Source organism: Pteropus alecto, unplaced genomic scaffold, assembly GCF_000325575.1.
Source record: "Pteropus alecto unplaced genomic scaffold, ASM32557v1 scaffold105, whole genome shotgun sequence".
NCBI classification, from domain to species: domain Eukaryota; kingdom Metazoa; phylum Chordata; class Mammalia; order Chiroptera; family Pteropodidae; genus Pteropus; species Pteropus alecto.
In genome coordinates, this window is record NW_006436294.1 from 7,294,774 (window position 1) to 7,313,127 (window position 18,354).

Below are 18,354 nucleotides of genomic sequence, written 5' to 3' on the forward strand. Positions count from 1 at the left end.
CTCACCGCGCCCCGCCCCTCAGGTACGGGAAGCCGCTGGTGTTCGACCTGCGCGAGGTGGACCTGTTTCCCGCGGTGCAGCGGCAGCTGGAGGCGGTGCAGCCAGGCCTGGCGGAGGAGCTGCTGAGCCGCCGGCTGCTGGACGGGGACAGGTACCAGTCGCTGCTGCGGCCCAACGACGGGCCCGAGTACGGCCCCACCCAGTTCCAGGAGGCGCGCCTGGGGCAATTCCGCCTCTTCTTCGTCACCAAGGTTCAGTGGCCCCCCGCCGAGCAGCTGCGGATCCTGCTCCCAGTGCGGGTACAGCTGCCTCGCGGAGGCCTTTAAAGACCCGCCTCAATAAAGCAAAGTGCGCCGCGGGGCGCTGGGCCTAGCACCGTGCCGCGTCCCTGCCGTGTGCGCGCCCTGCAGGGCGGCGGGGCCGGGGACTGTGTACCTCCGCGGCCAGGGGAACCCCAGCTGGAGGGCAGTTTTGGGAACTTGGGGTGGTCCCCGCCCCGGAGGGGCAGGAGGGGGCGGCGTCTGTGTGCGCGTGGGAGGATATACAGACGGACGGAAGGTAAAACGTAGTCAATTTTATTCTCCTTAAACCACAAAATAGAGTCTTTGGTTGTACAAACGTCACTAGTTACAGTCTTGCCAAGGGGTCCCGGCTGGGGAGGGGGCAGTTAGTCAGCGACCAGAACTCCTGAGGGATCTCTTTAAAATACTAACACCCAGGTTAAAAGACTGGGGGCGAGGGTGGTGTTGGGGCTGGCAGGGCCCCGCCCCCAGTCGGGGGAGGCACCGACCCTCTAGGAGGGCACGGGGCCCAGGCCACGACGCCCTGGCCGCATTGGGCGGCGGCTGCTGCACAGGGTCACCTCCTCTGGGCCCATGGCGTCTGGCGATGGCCTGCCCAGAAGCACCATGGCTACCTCTCCATCTTCCTCCTGCAGGCCTGGCAGGCAGAGGCAGGAGAGAGAGAGAGGTAATGGGGGCCCCAGGCACCCCAGGCGCAATCCCCTGGTCTGGCCCGGGTAACTCACCAGGGCTAGGAGGTGGCTCCGAGGACCTCGGCTCCTCAGCAAAGTCCGGGGACTGTCACGGGGAGAAGAGCTAGGTCAGGGCCCCGCCCCAGACTGCTAAGACCACCCACGTGAGCCTGGGTGGGGAGGCCCCATGCCCGAGGAACGGCGCTGGCCCCAGAAAGACAAGGCAGGGGCTGGAGGGGGGACAGGCGGGGGGACAGGCAGGGAGATAGGCACAGCCGGGCGGGGCGGCCCGGCCCACACAGGCCGGGAGGGCCCGGTACCTGCATGTCATAGACAGGCCGGGAAGAAGGGAGGGCTGCGAACACCCTGTAGTCGAACCTCCTCCCAGACAAGGCCTTGAGAGGACAGCGTGAGGGGAGAGAGGCGAGAGCTGAGGAGAAGAGTGGGGGGTGCAGTCTGGACCCCGCCCCGCCCCGCAGGGAGGGGCGCGGGGAAGGGCCACAGCTGGTCCTCACCAGGCGTCCGGGGGAGGTGCTGGTCTGGGGGCCGATGTCTGGGGGGACGAGAAGTGGACATTGGGAGAAGTCTCAGCTGCAGGCTGAGCCCCCCACTCCCTGCCTGCCCTCCGCCACACACGGACCTTCCAAAGGGGTGGGTGACGGGGTGGGCGCCGGCGAAGGGGCCTCCGCCAGCCGCTCCAGAGGCCCACGCTTGCTCCGGCCCTCCTGGGACTTGCTGAGGACCATCTGGGCGCGGAGGGCGTCCTGCTCCAGAGACTTCATCCTGCAAAGGCGCGGCAGGTGGGGCTGGGGGAGACGGCAGGAGCAGGGGGCGGGGCGCCAGTGGCTGGTGGGCGGGCGCTAGGACCTTACCTGGCCGCCCTCCACAGCGCCCGTTTCTCCGCCTCCAGGGCACGGCGCTCGGCAGGGGACAGGGCTCGCTCCGGCACAGGCACAGGCAGCTCGGGGCTCTGCACGCGTAGCCGCTCCTGATGGCGCCGCTCGGCTTTAGCGGTCCGGACCGGCGCGCTGTTTCCCAGGGGCGGAGGCGACGCGGGGCCTAGCCTGGGCCAGGGGATAGGACAGGAGGGCCAGTCGGGCGGGGCGTCAGCGGAAGGGGCGTGCCTGGGAGACCAGGTGCCGACCCCTGACCCGCCTTACCCCATGGCAGGGCTCGGGCCGGCCCAGGGCGGCTCTTCCTCTCGCTCCTCGTTTTCGGGCGCCTCCCCATCCAGGGCAAGCCCCGCGTCCGCAGCCTCCCGCAGCATTTGCGCCCTCTTCTGTTGCAGCTTTCGGGCTGGGGGCGTGGGACGGGGCACACAGGTCAGGCCGAGAGCCCGGCCTCTCCCTGCCCACCGTCCACCTACCTGTCTGCCTGCCTGCTCACCTTCCTCTTCCTGCATCTTTCGTAGGTCGTCAGCACCCACCAGTGATACGCGTTTGGGGGGGCCCTCAGCCTGGGGTACCCGCACCTCCAACTCAAAGTACTTCTGCCGCTCACGGAAGGACAGCTGTTCTGGGGACGCGGTGGGCCCGGGCGTGGGAGGCTGCGGGCAGCGAGATCTGAGACCTGGTGGGGCCCCCCCGTCCCGCACCAGGCCCTCTCCCAAGGGGCACACCCTGCGGGTGCATGCAGCAGGGGAATGGCAGCCACCACGCACCTGGGCAGTTGTGTCCTGGGGCGGGTGGAGGCCGGGCACAGCAGCAAAGGTCCTGTAGGCCCACTTCACATCGGAGGGCAGCTCATCAGGGGAGGGCGGGGAGCGGGGCTGGGGGACAGGGCTCTCCTGAGTGGTGCTAGGACAGCTGCAGGGCTGCAGCCACCACCCACCCCACAGCTGTTCCCGCCCACCACCTCCACCCCCCATACCCTGCGGGCCAGGGCACTCACAGAGCAGGGATCGTCTCTGCCCCTGGGGGCCGGGGAGCCCCTTGGCCAGGCCTGAGCCAGTGGCTGGATCACCCCGGGTTTTGTCTGCAAAGGGCAGGAGCCAGGGCCAAGGGAAGGGATCAGGGGTTCAGGTCAAGGGTGGGGGCGATGGTGGGGAAAGACAGAGAAAGAGATGGAACAAAGGTGGGCGGCAGAGTGGGTGCCCAGAATGTGGGGCCGGCACTCAGAAGGGAGAGGCCAGGAGGCAGGCTCCGCATGGGCACTGTGGGGGGCTGGGGGAGGGGCTTGCAGACAAGAGGACTGGCGGGGTGAGGCAGCCAGGTGCCAGGGGAAGAGGCACTGCCCACCCAGCCTGCTCAGGCCACGGGAGCCACAGGGAGCTCCCACCTCTACTGCCAGTTACCCCCAGGCCGTCCCCTTAGAGTGAGGAGTGGCACCTGAGAGAAAGCATTGCACACAAGCACCCTCCGCACTCACTGCCCTGTACCCCCGCCTGGTGGGCACTCACCTGTTGGTAGCCCGGGGAGCAAGGGGCCTCAGCCATCTTTCCTCCAGCTGTGCTGGCCGGTATCTGGGGAGCCAGGTGGTGGGTGGCTGAGAGCTGGGCGGGGCTGGGGCCCAACGAGGGGGAGTTGGGGGTGGGGTGCTTGCCTTGGTGGCACAGACTGGTCCTTAGCTCCCTGACCTGACTGCAGCCCGAGGGTCATCCCCAGATGGGCCCGGACTACTGCTTGGCCAGCACCAAGGGATTCTTCCCAGAATGCTGTGGCCTGGCATCCAGCAGGCTCTCTCCTCCCCAACGCACGGGGGCACAAGAGGGAGGACTGGAGTGTGTGGCCCCTGGCCCTGTCCCCGCATCTGTCTGTGGCAGTGGGCAGTCTGGAGCTCCACGGGAGAGGGGACAGACAACCAAGATGAGACTGGACAGAGTAGGGACAAGTGGGGGGGTGGGCTCCTAGAGCCCCAGGCTGAGGCCCAGTGCACTTTCCTGTCGCCTACCCCTCCCCACGAGGCTCAAAGGGGTACAGCCAGGGAGGACCCTCTGTCCCCCCAGCCGCCCCATAGCAGTGCTCCTTTTGGTGAGAGGACAGCCCCTCACCCCACCTGGGGGCTTCCTGCTCAGACCACAGCTCCTGGAAGGCTCCCTTGGCCCTTCACCACCTCCCTGCCCTGGCCAGGCCCTCACCCGGCACAGCCCCCTGCTCAGAAGTGGCAGCACCTCCTGGCGCCCCACTGCCCACCACTCACGCTCCTGCGGTCTCGCTGTGGCGGCCTGCGGAGTTCAGCCTCCGGGAGGTTATTTATACCTCTTGAGGGAGGGACGAGGACTGTGTCCGTCCCCGCCCAGCTGTCAGCACTGGGCTTCTGCCCCCACCCCTCGTCTCCGTGGCTCCTCGCAGCTGCTCTAGGCTTGTGCACCATCCCACAAGGATGCCGAGCACTCTGGTGGCCTCCAGGTACCTCTGCCACCCCTTGCCTCTGGGACCCCCTCACCCAGCCTACTCCGTGAGTCCAAGGTCAAGAGATGGGAGGGGGCCAGGGCCAGGGGCCTTCTCGGGAAGCAGCCCCACCTGCCTTACGGCTTGCGTCAAGGATCAAGGGGACAAGACCCGTGCCAGGTGGCGGGGAGGAGCCCCAGTTTGGGCCCCTAGCCTGTCTGTCCCCCAGGCCAGGCTCGGCCTCCTCCAATGCCCTTACCCCAGTGAGGGCCCTCCATGGCAGTCTCAGCCCTTACCCTGGGGGCAGGACCCCTGCGTGCCCACCCAGCAGCTCTGTCCTGTGGGGGCTCAGGTGAACGGAGGGACTCACCGCGGCCTCCGGGCCCCACGATGCACTCTGTGCCGGCAGCTCCTTCTCCTGTGAGCAGAACAGACAGCGGTCAGCGACCCACGGCCTCAGGCTCCCTGGCCCTGGGGGGCTGCTGGCCCCGTTGCTTCTGACCTTGCCAGGGCCCTCGGGGCTCAGCTCCCGGTCAATGGAGGAGATGCTTTCCAGGCTGTTCCGGCGGCCGATGCCTGCCGCAAAGGGGTTGGCAATGACGCCCGGGGACACCTGAGGAGGACAGCGAGCTAAAGGCGGGGCTCTCAACTGGAGGCCCCACTCCCAGGCCCACTGGCCTAGGACCCGCCAGAAGCCGCAGGGCTGAGGTGCTGGGCCATGTTGCTGGGGCGGGGCGATCCCGCACTCACTTTGGAGCAAGGAGCAGACAAACCAAGCCCGAGGGCAGTGAGCCGCGAGGTGCCTGGTGACACAGGGTGCTGCCCACAGATCCGCAGGCCATCCCTGGAATCTGCAAGGCGGGCGAGCGCCCAGCAATGGTCCTGAAGCAAAGGGCGACTGAGAGAGTCAGGCCCACGGGCTCTGAGCCGAAAAGCGCTCGGCCATTTAAGCTGAGAAGTGGCGGCCGAGTCAGGGGACCCCTGCAACTGGCATCCGGAGGGCAAGAGCCTGGGGCCTGGGGGTGGGGTCAGCGGTCTGGGGCCTGGCTGCCAGATGAGCTTTGGTCATGAGCTCTGAGGGGCAACCTGGCTCACTTCCCACCCCACGAGGGACGAAAGGGGCCATTCGGCTGCAACCAGAGGAGAGGGGGTGGCAGGGTGACAGGCATGGAAGACCCTCAACAAGAACGGGGCCCGTACTAACGAGGGTCGCCATCAGTGTGGGCTGAAACGCACCCCAGCTATGGCCATGGTTAGAAACCCCACGGGAATGATAACCAAAGGGCTGGGCAGAGACTCCAGCCACCCAGAAAGGAAGAGGCGACAGGGCGTCCGGCAGGCAGAGAGACACTGTCACAACAGAAGCTGCCATTCACGGGGCCAATACAGTGATCAGAAACAACAGGTGCCAAACAAGGAACCATACGCCGCAAAGACCATGGGAAACGTGGGAGCGTGACAGACACAGCTGCGGCGGAATAAATACACCTCCGAGACCCACACAGTGAGGAGGTTACACGACGAGACTCAGGTGCCCTCCTCCTCAACGTCCAGGGGCACCAGGTGAAAGCCACAGCGCCTGAGCGGCAGGCCTCAGACTAGGGGGACGGGGCCCACAGAGGGCCCCGGCGGACAGGCCACCTGCTGGCTCACGTCAGAGGCCACCCAAGCACGAGGGGCTGGCCTACAGTGGACTGGACTGCTGGTCGAGCGGCCGTGGCCGCAAGCCTCCAGTGACAGGGACAGTCGTGTGTACGTGCACACGCCTGCGTGCGTGACACCACGACACACCCAGGGCCTCAACATCACTTCTCACCAAAAGGAACCAGTGCTCCTTGGGAAAGGTGACCCGGGACTGGTGGTAACTGTGAGACGAGCCAGCACATCCGCTGTGCCGGAGAGGAAGGTGCTCAAAGGCCGTTGGGGGCGGGGGGGGGCGGGGCGGTGTCATGTGGAGGGCCAGGCCACCTGGAAGCCCAATGGCAGCCCATGAAACCCAGAGCGACCGTGACAGAACGTCCCCTGTGAGATAAGAGAGACCGGCGTGTGTGCGCCAAGGGCGCGGGGTCACGCAGCACCTCGGAGGAGGGGAGGCTCCTCAGCTTAGCGATGGGTGTGCAGGAGCGACGGGTGACAGCGCCATGTGGCACCCACCACGTGCTCAGGCCAGGCACCAATGGGGGCTGAGCTGGCGGGTGAAACTCTGATGAGGTATGGGCCATTCAGACACCCTCCAAGACCTCCCCACAGAACACTATTAATTCCACGGGGAAAAAAAAGTCACTTTGCAGTGGGGAAACATGGTGACACCAACGTGGAGACCGCAGGTAACGAGACAAACCGCTGCCCGGACGTCCTGGCAGGAGGCCCTGAGAAGACAGTGTTGCTTCTGTGATAATCCTGCCAAAAATGCATCCACAGGAACTTCAGCTGGGCCCGCGGCGAGGGGCACTCTGCACAGGGATGGCTGTGCTCACCACAACTGCAAGGTCAGAGTCGGGAGGAGGAGCCCCGAGCAGATGCTCGGTGTCCCGGGCGGCACCCTCTGCCACAAAGGTGACGCGCAGGGGGCCTGAGAGACGCTGTTTGTTTTTGCCCTTTTGCTCCAAGTCGAAAATTATTTTATGTATTTGGTTATGTTTCTCAAGGAGAAATTACAACAGGATAAACCAAGATTCATACAGATGGTGCCTATGGGCGCGGAAGACAAAGGTCAGACCCCCTCAAAGTGCTGTTCGAGGCTGACAGACCGTGGGAAGGTGAGCACTGGTAAGAAAATGACTTTTTAGTCATCCCTAAAAACTGAAAACAATACACCTAAGTATACGTCACGTTGGCAGCACAACAATACAAAGAACTATTTCAAATGACTTGAAAACACAGGAACCAAGTACGCAGCGCAGTCGGGCAAATAAATCCTAAGGACAAAGAAGTCTTAAACTGCTCTCTACGTTTTGTGATTAATAACATCGGTACTGAATTTTGAAATTATTTAGGAATCACGATAATAGCATTTAAAAACAATTTTCAGTGTGAGGAAGAGACACAAATAGAAAATCAAAGGTTAGTAAAAAACCCGTAACCTTAAATAGAAATTGAAAATAACAGTACACTTCAGTTTTTTTTCCCAAGAGGCTCCACTCCTCAGGCTCTATCTGCACAGAGGCCCAGGGGCCACCACCACCCAGGGGACGCGAGCACTCAGCCTGCTGGTCCTCTACGCGCTGGGCCCACCAGAAATGGCCGATTCCAGGGCTGTGACAGCAAACGTACAGACACCTGGTCACACTCGAGAACAAGGACACCGTGAACAACAGGCGTCACGCTGCGAGGACACAGGAGCCACGCTGCCCCATGCGGGGACAATGTGGGCACAGACACAACGGGACACACAGACCCACGTGGTCCTGACGACACTGAAACAAAAGCAGAAGACATCAGCCACTCTGGGAGGTCTCCGAGACACCGGCTTGCTATTTGGGAAATCGATAAACAAAAGAATCGAGTACTCGTGACGCCTTTCCTGTATGAAATCTTATTTTAGGATAAAAAAAAGTGGCTGATTAAGAAACTCTCTTCCTTACAGACAGACCTGTAGGAAAATCAGAAGCAATAGGCATGTCAGGAGTGACTAGTCTCTCTCCTTAGGGCATCAGCCGCAGGCACATGGAGAAAGAAGGCTTTCCTGCTCCAAGTCCCACACTGGCTCCCAGACGAGGCCAGCCAGTGCGACCAGGAGGGACAGGTGGAGAAAACCGGAACAAGAAGGAGCATGACCGCAGGAGAGAAGCAGCAGGAGGACGGTCTGCACCTTGCTGCAGGCACACCACAGTCAGTCTGGACGGGCAGGGTGCCCGGATGTGCCTGGGAGCGCAGTCCCGATGGAGGGCGGGCGGGCCTGTCCTCCAGTAACCCTGTGCAGTGGCCTCAGCTCTCATCTGTCGTATGGACCAGGAGACTGGGCCCCAGAGCAGCTGAGTCCCGGCCTGTGGCCCCGCAGCAGGTGTGAAGCAGGATACACAGCCGTGGGTCAAGGCCACCTGCTGCTCGGAGTGCTGGGGGAGACACGGCCAGCACACAGGTGACACCGAGACTTTGCAGTCTAAACGAAGCTAGGAGGACCATTGGCAGACCCCGATTCCCACAGGGGCCAGGCTGGTGGGCTGAGCTCAAGAATGGAGATGTCAGGGGTAGTGAGCACTAGCCCGTGCCCCGGAGCGCCCAGCAGCACGACAGTCCCATGGGACAAAGCCCAGAGGTGCTGGACAGTGGGCAGTGGCAGGACGGGGCCTAGCATGTAAGGTCCGCTCATCTTCACAGCACTGCACCTGCTGGAGCGAGCCTATGGGCCAGACGGCCACCTCACTCAGCACAGGTGCCTAGGACCCCGACGACCCCTCTAGTAACAATGCGCACAGGTTATAAACAGAAGCAGCCCCCCTCAATTAAACACGTTATACCAGAAACCACAGCAAACACTGAATTATAGATGAAACAGCCCGTTAAAGTCGCACAAGGCCACCAGGGGCCTGCAGAGGGGACAGGGAGACCGGCAACACTGCTTAGGCCTCAAGGCTTCTGCTAGGACATGAAACACAATCACTGACCAGAATCAACCAGAAAGTAAGAGCAATCTCTGAGTGTGTGGGGGTCTCACTCACAAGGTGACACTTCCGATGTCAAAGCTAGTCCCGAATCCCAGCCAGCTTTCCTTATGAAAGTTCACAGGTTCATTTCAAAGAAAAAACACATTAAACAGACTGAAACTTTTCAGGAGGAAAAAAATGGATGACCCAACCAACGAGGTATCAACACACACTGTAAAGTGAAAGGGCGTATGACAGAAATGAGTCACAGCTCAGCAGGACCACATCCGGCACAGCCGGGACACACCGACACCCGGGGGATGTGGATGGGACCCACAAGTTCCAGTGCGGAATGGCGACAACCAGCTCAGACTGCTGGGACGGCATACCCATGTGCTTGAAAAGCAAGGCCAGTGAGTCCCAGAGTCGTTTTTAAGGACTGCGTAAGGACTAGAAGGAAACAGGACAGTGCTTTCATGATCTTGTCCTGGAGTAGGTTGTTTCAAGTAGAAACCCAAATGAAAAATCAAAATAAAAGTGTCAATATTTAACTCATAAAAGACTTACATTCCTGTAACCTCCAAAACGCCATTCTTAAGAGGCAAAAGTGACAAAAACATTTGTGCTCCACGTAACAAAAGACGGACACTTAGAACGTAAAAGAGCAGCTGCAGCCACGTGACGGAGCAAACTCCCTGGAGGCGCAGAGGCCGGGATGGGGGGCGGGGCGGGGGGCACCGCCTGCCAGGCCCAGGGCGGGTCTGCGGGGTGTGGCCCCCATCCCGGGAGCTGCCCCAAGGCGTCGATGGGCAGCGGAGTGCACTGCCTGGCTCGCTGGGGCACTGGCAGGGAACCGCCAGGTGCAGTAAGTGAAAGGGCCACCACCAGAAGAACCCTGTGTCCAGACAGCGAAGCCAAGTGTGCTCCTGAAATTTGGGGAGACAGCACCCTGCTCTTCGAGATGTCTAAACCTGTCACCACGAAACCACACGTGTTCCCTGAGTTTTTGCAGCACTGTGTCGACTAAAACGTTTTCAGATAGTAAACAAAAAGCAAAGCTCCTCTAGGCACCACGTGGCCGAGGCTGAAGTCCCATGAACAGTCATCCCCAGAAACCACCAGGGTTCCCGAAGACAAAGGGAGATGTGGGCGGCGCAGCTAGTGGCCCAGCGTCCGACCTGGGAGCACAGGACACAAGTGCCACCCGTTTCCCACTCAGGAGACGCACACAGGACGAGTGACCACCCCCTCTGGCTGTGCGGGGATGGGGTGGCAGGAAGTCACGTCCCAAAGGTCCACTGTAGATGGGCCAACTCAAGGTGACTGCCCCATCCCACAGGTCCTGCAGGCAAGGACACTCTTAGGGCGGAGCTGGTGTGCACTGCGGGCGAAGAGCCCTCAGAGGCCTATGTGGGTTACAAGTAGACAAAGTCACATCAGCTTATACCAAGAAGCCCCAGCGACAGCAGTGATGAAGAGAGTGAAAGAAAGCGGATCCCCTGAGCAGAGGCGACACTCTGAGGTCGGAGGCCAGGCTTACCCAGGATAAGAGTCGGGCCAGGTGGCAGGCTTCGGGAGCCCTGTCCTCACCCTGGCAGCTGGTGCCTTCTCCAAGGGGCTGGGAGGGAGGATAGCTGGGCGCCCCTATGCCCTGCGCTTGCTTCTGCTCAGAGAAAACGTCTGGGCAGGTTGAGTGGGGTCCGCATGCACGTGTGCAGACACCGTCCTGGGGGCCCCGGCCTGGCTGTGTGCCTGGTTCAGAGCCACCCTGTCCTGGCCCAGTGGCTGTGCTCTGCAGGTGCCGCCCACGTGGAGGCAGGCGCCTCAAGCCTGTTGAGGACCGAGCACGCCACCCACCCACACGCCTCGTGCTACGCGAGCCAAAGCCTCGACGTCACGAGCAGCTGGCCTGCACTATGGCCTGGCACTGCCTGTGTCCTGCAGCTCCCGCCCTTGGTGAAGTCGCGGTGGCCGAGCACCGTGGTCCGCTTGTTGACATGACCAGACGGGGCCGGGGGCACTGACCTCGGAGGGGGCGGGGGTGCTGGCGTCGAAACCGTCGCAGACAAGCATGGACAGGGAGTCCCCTGCGCCGCGCAGCAGCTGCACGGCCTCGCCGTGCGTGAGGCCGAGCAGGCTCTGCTGGTTCACCTCCAGCAGCCGCAGCCCCACCCGCAGGCGGCCGTCACGCCCGGCTGCTCCTGCAGGGCTCACCTGCAGGGACACCAGGTGGGACCTCAGGACGGGCCAGCCCTTGGCCACCCCAACCCCTCGGTACCCCCAACCCCACGGGCCAGGCCCTCACCTTGGAAATAAAGATGCCTTCGTCGGTGGGGTCACAGGGGTTCCCCGCGTGGCCCTTGGCGCCCCCTCGAATGCTGATGCCCAGCTTCTCCCCGGGGGCCTTCTGGATACAAAGCTCCCGCATGCCTGGGGGTGGCGGGTCCCTCCGCACCAGCAGGACCAACTCTAGGCAGGGACGGAGCAGGGCACTGACCGCCTCCTGGTGTGTGGCCTCTCGCACGTCCTGGCCGTTCACTGCGAGGATGCGGTCCCCGACCCGAAGGCCACTGCGGGCAGCCAGGCCCCGCGGGAGCACCTGTAGGGGAAGGCGGGATCTGGTGGGGCCAGCACCCAACGCCTGGCCAGGCCCTTGTTGCACAGGGTTGTCCGTGGACCCACCCTACCTTGGAGATGAACACACCAGGCTCCTGGACTCCAAATGGGTGGCTGGAGTGATCAGAGCCCCCAACGATGCTGAGTCCCAGGGGGCCCCCGGCTCTTGGCAGGCAGATCTCCTGGGGACAGAAGGGTATGAGGGATTGGAACGAGCCTGTCGGGGCAGCAAAGGGCACCTGAAGTCCTAAGAGCTACGGCCAGGTCGTCAGGAATAGGGCGTCCTGTGGCCCCCACAGGGAGGCAGTGCTGCGGGTGTGGGGATCCACAGCGGGTGGGAGCTACGCCAGGAGTAAAGCCACGGAGTCCTGGGGCTACAGTACCGTATCTGCCTTCGCACCCGGGCGCCAGTGCCCCAAAGCTGGAGCTGTGTGGACATGGGGTGGGGGACGGTGGGGAGAAGACGGGTCTCACCTCCACAGGGTACGGGCCCTCCAGGGCAGCGGCCAGCAGGCTGGGAGCTAGCCTCAGCGGCCCAGGGTCCCCAGGGCTGGCTGTGACCATGGGTGTGATGGCAGCAGAAGGAGGTGGGGGCGAACGTGGCGGAGGGCTGGGGGAAAGGGGGCCCCCAGCCTCCCGCTCCAGCAGCAGGGCGATGGTGGGGGCGGCAGCTGTCAGCAGGGACACAGCGTGGTCGTGCCTGGCCTCGGTCACATCCACCCCGTTGATCTGCAAGAGTCAGCTGGTCAGGGGCCCTGTGGGGCGGCCACGGTGGAAGGAGTGCCGGTCAGGAGCCCCAGTACACTCACCGACAGGACACGGTCGCCGACCTGCAGAGTGCCTGCCCGGTGGGCAGCGCCACCCTCGGCAATGCGGGAGATGAAGATGCCCTGTGGGGGGAAGAGCCGTGCAGGGGACCGGCCTGCGGGCTGCCCCGGCCCTGTCCCGCTACCCTGCTCGCCCGTCGTCGGCCTGCTCACCCCGTCGCCAGCCCGGTAGGGCGTGGAGCCCTTCCCTCCAGCGATGCTGAAGCCCAGCCCCTTCTCACTGCGCACTAGGCAGGCCACGTGGCGCTGTCGGAGGGGCCCCGGGGACTCAGGCTGGGGCAGGGGCAGTCGCAGGCCCCCAAACCGCCGCTCCCGGGGGCTGTAGTCGTCCTCAGGTCGCAGGGGCGTGACGGTGACCGCGTTCTCGGGCTCCACCATGCGCTCCCGCCACAGCCGCATCTGCACAGAGGTGCCCGCCCCCCGCAGCGCCTCCACGGCCTGGTGGTGCTCGGCGTTTTGCAAGGCCACGCCGTTCACCTATGGACCGCAGCCCTCATCAGAGCGGGCAACGGCCACGCAGGCTCCACACACACTCCTCCACAGATGAGGAGAACGGGGAACGGCCACTGCCCCTGGTGGGCCCCACTCCCATCTGCAACCCCAGGGCTAGGACACAAGTTGGCTGAAGGAAGCAGGCAAATGCTCCTCCTGCTGGTCTACGCTCGTGCCCCCCACCCTGGAGACGCCCTGCCACCTGCCCATCAACTGAGCAGGCCCACGACCTAGGGCACCTGGGGTTACTAGGCTTCTGACCCCGTCTTCAGAGGCTCTCCCCTCTCAGCCCTCCCGGTGATCTGGGACAGCATCGACACCACCTGGACAGACTGCGGACACACTTGCCAGGACTGGGTGGCCAGGTGCCCAGGCAGGGGCTCCAGGGCACGAATCACCCCCAACCTAGACCTGGGGGTGCTCTGGCCACCTCCCCACCAGCTGCCAGGGGCAGCACCCCCTTGAGAGGCCTGTGCTCGGGGTACAGCCAGTGCTCCGCGTGGGGGTCAGCAGGGGGCCCTCTGAACCCCTGGCTCACTGGCTCACCTCGCCTGGGGTCCCGTGCACAGGGCACCCCATCTCCTGTGGGAGCGGAAACCAACTACCCGGCAGCAGGGGCTGTGTGGACCCCGAAGGCACAGTGGCCCACCCGCTCAGGGTCTGGGGGTCGCCGACTCACCTCGAGGAGTTTGTCGCCCACTCGGACTCCAGCCCGGGCCGCAGGGCCTTCCTCAGACACCCGAGAGATGAATATGCCCTAGAGAATGAGCAGGAGCTGAGCCCCCAGGTGTCGGCACAGCCTGGGAGGGCCTCTAAGGCCCAGCAGCCCCGGGGCCCAGCGAGTGCAGAGGAGCTGCGGGCTTGTGGCACTCAGGCTGGGCTCGAACGGCTGCGGCCCCACGTGCCACGAAGCTGGAGGGTGATCAGCCTCCAAAGACGACTTCGACCCAAACCCGCACAAAGGTATCCGGCCTGCACGTAGGGCTGCCTTTTGCGGCGCCCGGAAATTAAGCTCTCTCTAGAATCTGAACGCAGCCTCGTGTCAGCAGTCAGCGCTTGGGGAGCGCAGACCCAGTGGCTGAGAAAGAGCAAGTCCCCTGAGAGCGGGAACCAGGGGGCTGAGAACAACATATGGAAGAAAGCAAGCCGTGAGGTGTGAAGGTGCCCCCGACTGCCCCGCGTACCAAGAAAAGCCGAACGAGAAATGGCAGAGGTGCTAGGACAGACCAAACAGGGACAGTGGGACAAAAAGAGTGGCCGGTGGGCGCAGCTGCTCACCTCGTCATCCCCCTTGTAGGGGGTGGAGCCCTTGCCGCCCGCGATGCTGATGCCCAGGCCCCCAGTCTGCCGCACGATAGTAAGCGTCAGCTGGAAACAGAGCAGACACACGCGTCCGGGGAGGGCCGTGAGAGGAGGGCTGCCCATGGGCCCAGCAGGAGACAGGGAGGGTCCAGTCCTCTCCAGTAACACTTGTGCCAGGGCCGGCCTGAGCATGACGGAAGAGCCAGAGGAGGCAGGCACCGCTGGGCAGAGAGCAGCCCAGGAGGGGTGCCTGCCGGTGGGTGACAAGACCCCGCGGACTGGGAGGGGCAGTGGGAAACGCTAAAGCACCTCTGCTGGGACTGGCCGCCCCGCCTAGAGGCCAGTGCTCTGCCTGCCCGTCTGCACTTGAGGGTCAGGAGGCCCCTTGGGCCATGGTGGCCCAGGGCTCCCAGCTGCAAGGCGGCAGGTAGGAGCTCTTGCAGGAGGGCTGCACAGGAGCGAGGGGGAAGGCGACACGAGAGGCCGCAGCCCGGGAAGCAAGGCTGGTGGCAGCCAGGGGTGCAGAGCTCAGAGCAGCGAGAGTACAGACCTCTTCCTCCTCGATGCGAGCAGGCTCTATCAGCAGGTTATTGGCCTGGTCAAACGACACCCCCTGTTAGGACAGGACCAGCGGGGCATGCAGGTGAGCCGCCACCTTGCCCGACCCCGCCACCATCTCACCCAGCCCCGCCGCCAGCAGGAAGGAGACAGAATGCCACACCAAGCTCCCGCAGCCTGAGCGCCAGCCCCTCGTCCCTTCTGGTCTGGGAATGTGTGGCTGCTGCTGCCACTGCCCCACCTAACAGGGCAGGCTCGGCCAGTCAGGGGTGGGCCCCACGGCAGACTAGGCCTTGGCCTGGCTGTCCCGGATCTGACGGCCCAGGTACCCTCAGCTGTCCAAGCATCGTGCCCGTGCTCAGGACAGAACCACTGAAGGGTCGGAGACACAAAGGTGCCGGGGGGGCGGGGCACAGGGAATGCCTATGGAGCAGACAAGACCCCAGGGGGGCCCATGAGAGTCACCTGAGGACCAGAGGAAAGACACCGGGAAAGCCCAGCCCCGAGGAGGGCCTGAAAAGGCAGAAGAGCCTGGGCAGCAAGAGGGCAGCTGCCAGACCCCCAAGATGGGGCTGCAAAGCCAGCGGGAGCCTCTGGGCCCAGCCCAGGGAGGGTGGTGGAGTCAGCTGCCCTTGTGAACGGGCCCCGTCATCGCCGGCCAGCGTTAAGACACAGGCCCAGAGCTGCCAGGAGCGTCCCCGAGATTCGAGACCAGCGCCAGTGCACACCCGGGGGCGTGATGAGCGACCGTGACGATGCCATCGGAAGCCGGTAGCTTGGGCCAGGTGAGCGCACGGCTGAGACCCACCTTAACGGAGGGCGCAGAGGCCACGGCTGCCTCCTCCTCATCCTCCTCTGCCACGGTCTCCTCCGCGTCCTCCACATCCTCCTCGTCCTCGTCCTCGGCCCGGGGAGCCCAGGGCGTGTGTGGGCCATTGTGCCAGCCCCCAGGCCCCACTGAGCCCTGGCTGTCTGGCTGTGTCCCCTGCAGCAGGGCTACCACGGCCTCAGGTTGTGGCAGCTTGGAGACCTTGAAGTGCTTCTTATAGTGAGGCGTGTCCTTGCGGATGAGCCGCTGCCTCCCCGCAGGCAGGGCCCAGGGGGCCTCCGGCGGCCCCTCCTCATTCTCGCCATCCTCCCCCAGAGGCAGGAGCAGCGTGTCCTCTGCAAATCGTACTGTGGGCTGAAAGGGCCTGAGTGTGAGGACAGCGGCCTGGCCCACCTTGCCCCCACCGTACCCTCAGGAGACCAGGCTCTTCTCCTCAAAGAACAAAAATGGAGAACTGTCTGAAGAAGAGGAATATAAGAGCTCAGCTCCGACAAGGCCGGGGGCCAGGGAGCTCTTCCCACCCCATGCCCGCTGCTTGGAGCAGCCCAATGCTGGTGAGTGGTATCAGGGCCAAGAGAGGGGCCCAGGGGACAATCTGCAGTGGCTGTGCAGCGGTGGCGCACGTGGGAAGGCAGCGACCATGCAGAGCCTGGCCCTGGGGCGAGATCCTCACCACCCGCTCCAGTCCTGCCCAGGGCCCCGCTGAGTGCGACAGGGAGGTGGCCCACGCGCACCCTGACGGGTCCTGACCGCGTGCGTGCTTGGAAGGAGAGGGAAGGACCGGGATGAGTAGCCCCCACTTTCTGGAAGGCAACCTCCAAGGCCAGCCTCACCTCTTCATAGCTCTCCTCTGCATCCTCGTCCTGGGCGGCCGGCGCAGCTTCCTGCTGGCTCAGCCCCTCCACCTCGGCCAGCAGCCCCTCGGGCTCACCCTGGGAGGTGGTGCCAGCGGACAGGTGTGAGTCCTCGCTCAGGGCCGACTCCACGCTCAGCCTCTTCTCCTGCGGCGGGGTGAAGCAGAAGATCAGGCCACCCGCCTGCCTGTCCCTGGGTTGCTGCTGGCCCAGCCGCAGCAGCCCCTCCCACCCACCCAGGCCCTGCAGAAAGGGGTGGGGTCTGCGCTCGGCTCTCAGCCACTGTCCCATACCACGCAGAGATACAGGTCTTTGGCACGAGCCCTAAAATGTCTTTCCAAAAAAAGTCATAAAAACAGACAGAAGTAGCTCCCCAACTACCAGCCTAAAAAGGTCAGGAACCCTCCTGAGACCACAGCCCTTCAGATGGACCACGCACTGCAGACACAGGCCCTACCACATGTGTCCCCAGGTGACATGGATGCCCTGCTGCACCCCGGGGGCCCTGAAGGTTCCCCCAGCCCTGTTGGTAGAAGCTTCTTTCTCAACAAGTGGAGTTAGGCCTGCCCACCTCTATCCTCAGCCACCTTCACCGAAGGTACGCGGACACCCGACGGAAAAGCCCAGCCATGGACCAGGTCCCTGTTCCCTATGCCAGCAAGGGCACAGCGGCCTCTGGGTCCTCCCATGCCCCCGCATCTGCCGCAGAACACAGTGAGCTAGCTGGCTGGCCCTGTGCCTCCCCGTCCCACACCCAAGACAGACGAGATGTCGGGGCTCCTGAGATGAAAAAGATAGGGGCTGGGCCCCGCCGGCACCCACATGCCCCCATAAGCACCTCCTCCAAGGGCGAGGGAGGCTGGGGGTCAGGCCTGCAGGAGGCCTCGCTCCGCCGCTCTGCCATGCCTCTCTTCATCACCCTGAGCTCGCTGGGGTGAGGTGTGGCCCGGCGCTGCAGACCCTGCAGTGGGCACAGGGTGAGGGACGGGCAGGGTGGGGGTCAGGTGGGTGCGGGGTGGAGGCAACCCGCCCAGGGACCCCACCCCCCCATACCCGCTTCTCTGCAGCGGCCTCCTCGGCATCCTCGTCGCCCAGGGGAGCCCCCAGGAACTTGATGACGCTAACTCGGCTGAGCGGGGCATCGCTCCAGCTCTCGGTAGGGCTGCTTTGCTGCCCCACGTCCTCTGAGAAAGGAAGCAGAGACCAGAAACCCATCAGGGGCCCTGAACTTGCCCGAGGCCACGCCCACCCCTGGCCACGCCCGGCAGCTGACAGCAACCTACCGAGGCTGGGTGGGGGCTGCTGGGGCAGCAGGTAGCAGGTGAGCACCTTCTCGCCCGTCTGGGCGTCATCCTCAGTCTGGAAGCGGAGCATGGGCTGCGCCTGGTTCTCAGCCAGCCACAGGGCCTTGAGGTTGAGGTGGGTGAGTGCAAACGGCAGACTCTGCAGCCTGGGGGCCAGGCGGGCATGGTCAGCTCAGTGGGGCCGCTGGCACGTTGGCACAAGGGCTAGGGCAGGGCGGCGGGCACTCACCGGTTGCCGGCCACATCCAGCACGTGCAGCTCAGCTGTGTGGGCAAGCTCGGGCGGCAGAATGGCCAGGCGGTTGTCCCGCAAGGAGAGGACACTGAGCGCTGTGCAGCCCCCGATCTCAGGCGGCAGCATCTCCAGGCGGTTCCGGTCCACATTGAGGTTGGTCAGCTTGGCCAGCCTCCCCAGGGAGCGGGGCAGGGCCTGCACAGGGGAGGGAGAGAGGGAGGAAGGGTCAGAAGCCGGTAAGAGCTGGCTGAAAGAATGGGGGAGGAAGGGAACAGCCCCTCGGGCAATCTCTCTCTTCTCTACTGGCCCCTCCTCCCCATTTCATGGGCCTGCCACCCCAGCGAATGTCCAGCTCCCAAAAGGATGGCGTCCACCCTTGTTCTGCACGCTCTATAGCCCCCCTCAGCCCCATGCTGACTCTGAACCGACCCCCAGGGCTGGGCCCACCCA

The 18,354-nt window shown here is 64.0% G+C and overlaps 2 protein-coding genes across 2 annotated transcripts in view; one reads left to right on the forward strand and one right to left on the reverse strand.

Moving 5' to 3' along the window:
* Positions 1-372, forward strand: part of IQANK1 (IQ motif and ankyrin repeat containing 1) — a 6,059-nt gene extending 5,687 nt beyond the window's left edge. Inside the window, exon 8 of the mRNA XM_025047609.1 lies at positions 23-372. Coding sequence (XP_024903377.1) covers positions 23-326 — 304 coding nt within the window. The 3' untranslated portion in view covers positions 327-372. The remainder of the gene's footprint in view (positions 1-22) is intronic.
* A 182-nt stretch (positions 373-554) lies between these two features.
* The window catches only part of SCRIB (scribbled planar cell polarity protein), a 20,999-nt gene continuing 3,199 nt past the window's right edge, over positions 555-18,354 (reverse strand). Inside the window, 27 exon segments of the mRNA XM_006912960.2 lie at positions 555-939; positions 1,028-1,079; positions 1,294-1,368; positions 1,489-1,526; positions 1,614-1,756; positions 1,846-2,037; positions 2,134-2,269; positions 2,360-2,519; positions 2,634-2,741; positions 3,372-3,434; positions 4,673-4,720; positions 4,805-4,915; positions 10,914-11,102; positions 11,194-11,487; positions 11,576-11,686; positions 11,979-12,233; positions 12,314-12,394; positions 12,485-12,808; positions 13,503-13,580; positions 14,102-14,191; positions 14,676-14,738; positions 15,492-15,866; positions 16,346-16,513; positions 17,205-17,327; positions 17,420-17,550; positions 17,650-17,816; positions 17,900-18,099. Of these exon segments, the coding sequence (XP_006913022.1) occupies positions 794-939; positions 1,028-1,079; positions 1,294-1,368; positions 1,489-1,526; positions 1,614-1,756; positions 1,846-2,037; positions 2,134-2,269; positions 2,360-2,519; positions 2,634-2,741; positions 3,372-3,434; positions 4,673-4,720; positions 4,805-4,915; positions 10,914-11,102; positions 11,194-11,487; positions 11,576-11,686; positions 11,979-12,233; positions 12,314-12,394; positions 12,485-12,808; positions 13,503-13,580; positions 14,102-14,191; positions 14,676-14,738; positions 15,492-15,866; positions 16,346-16,513; positions 17,205-17,327; positions 17,420-17,550; positions 17,650-17,816; positions 17,900-18,099 (3,921 nt within the window). The 3' untranslated portion in view covers positions 555-793.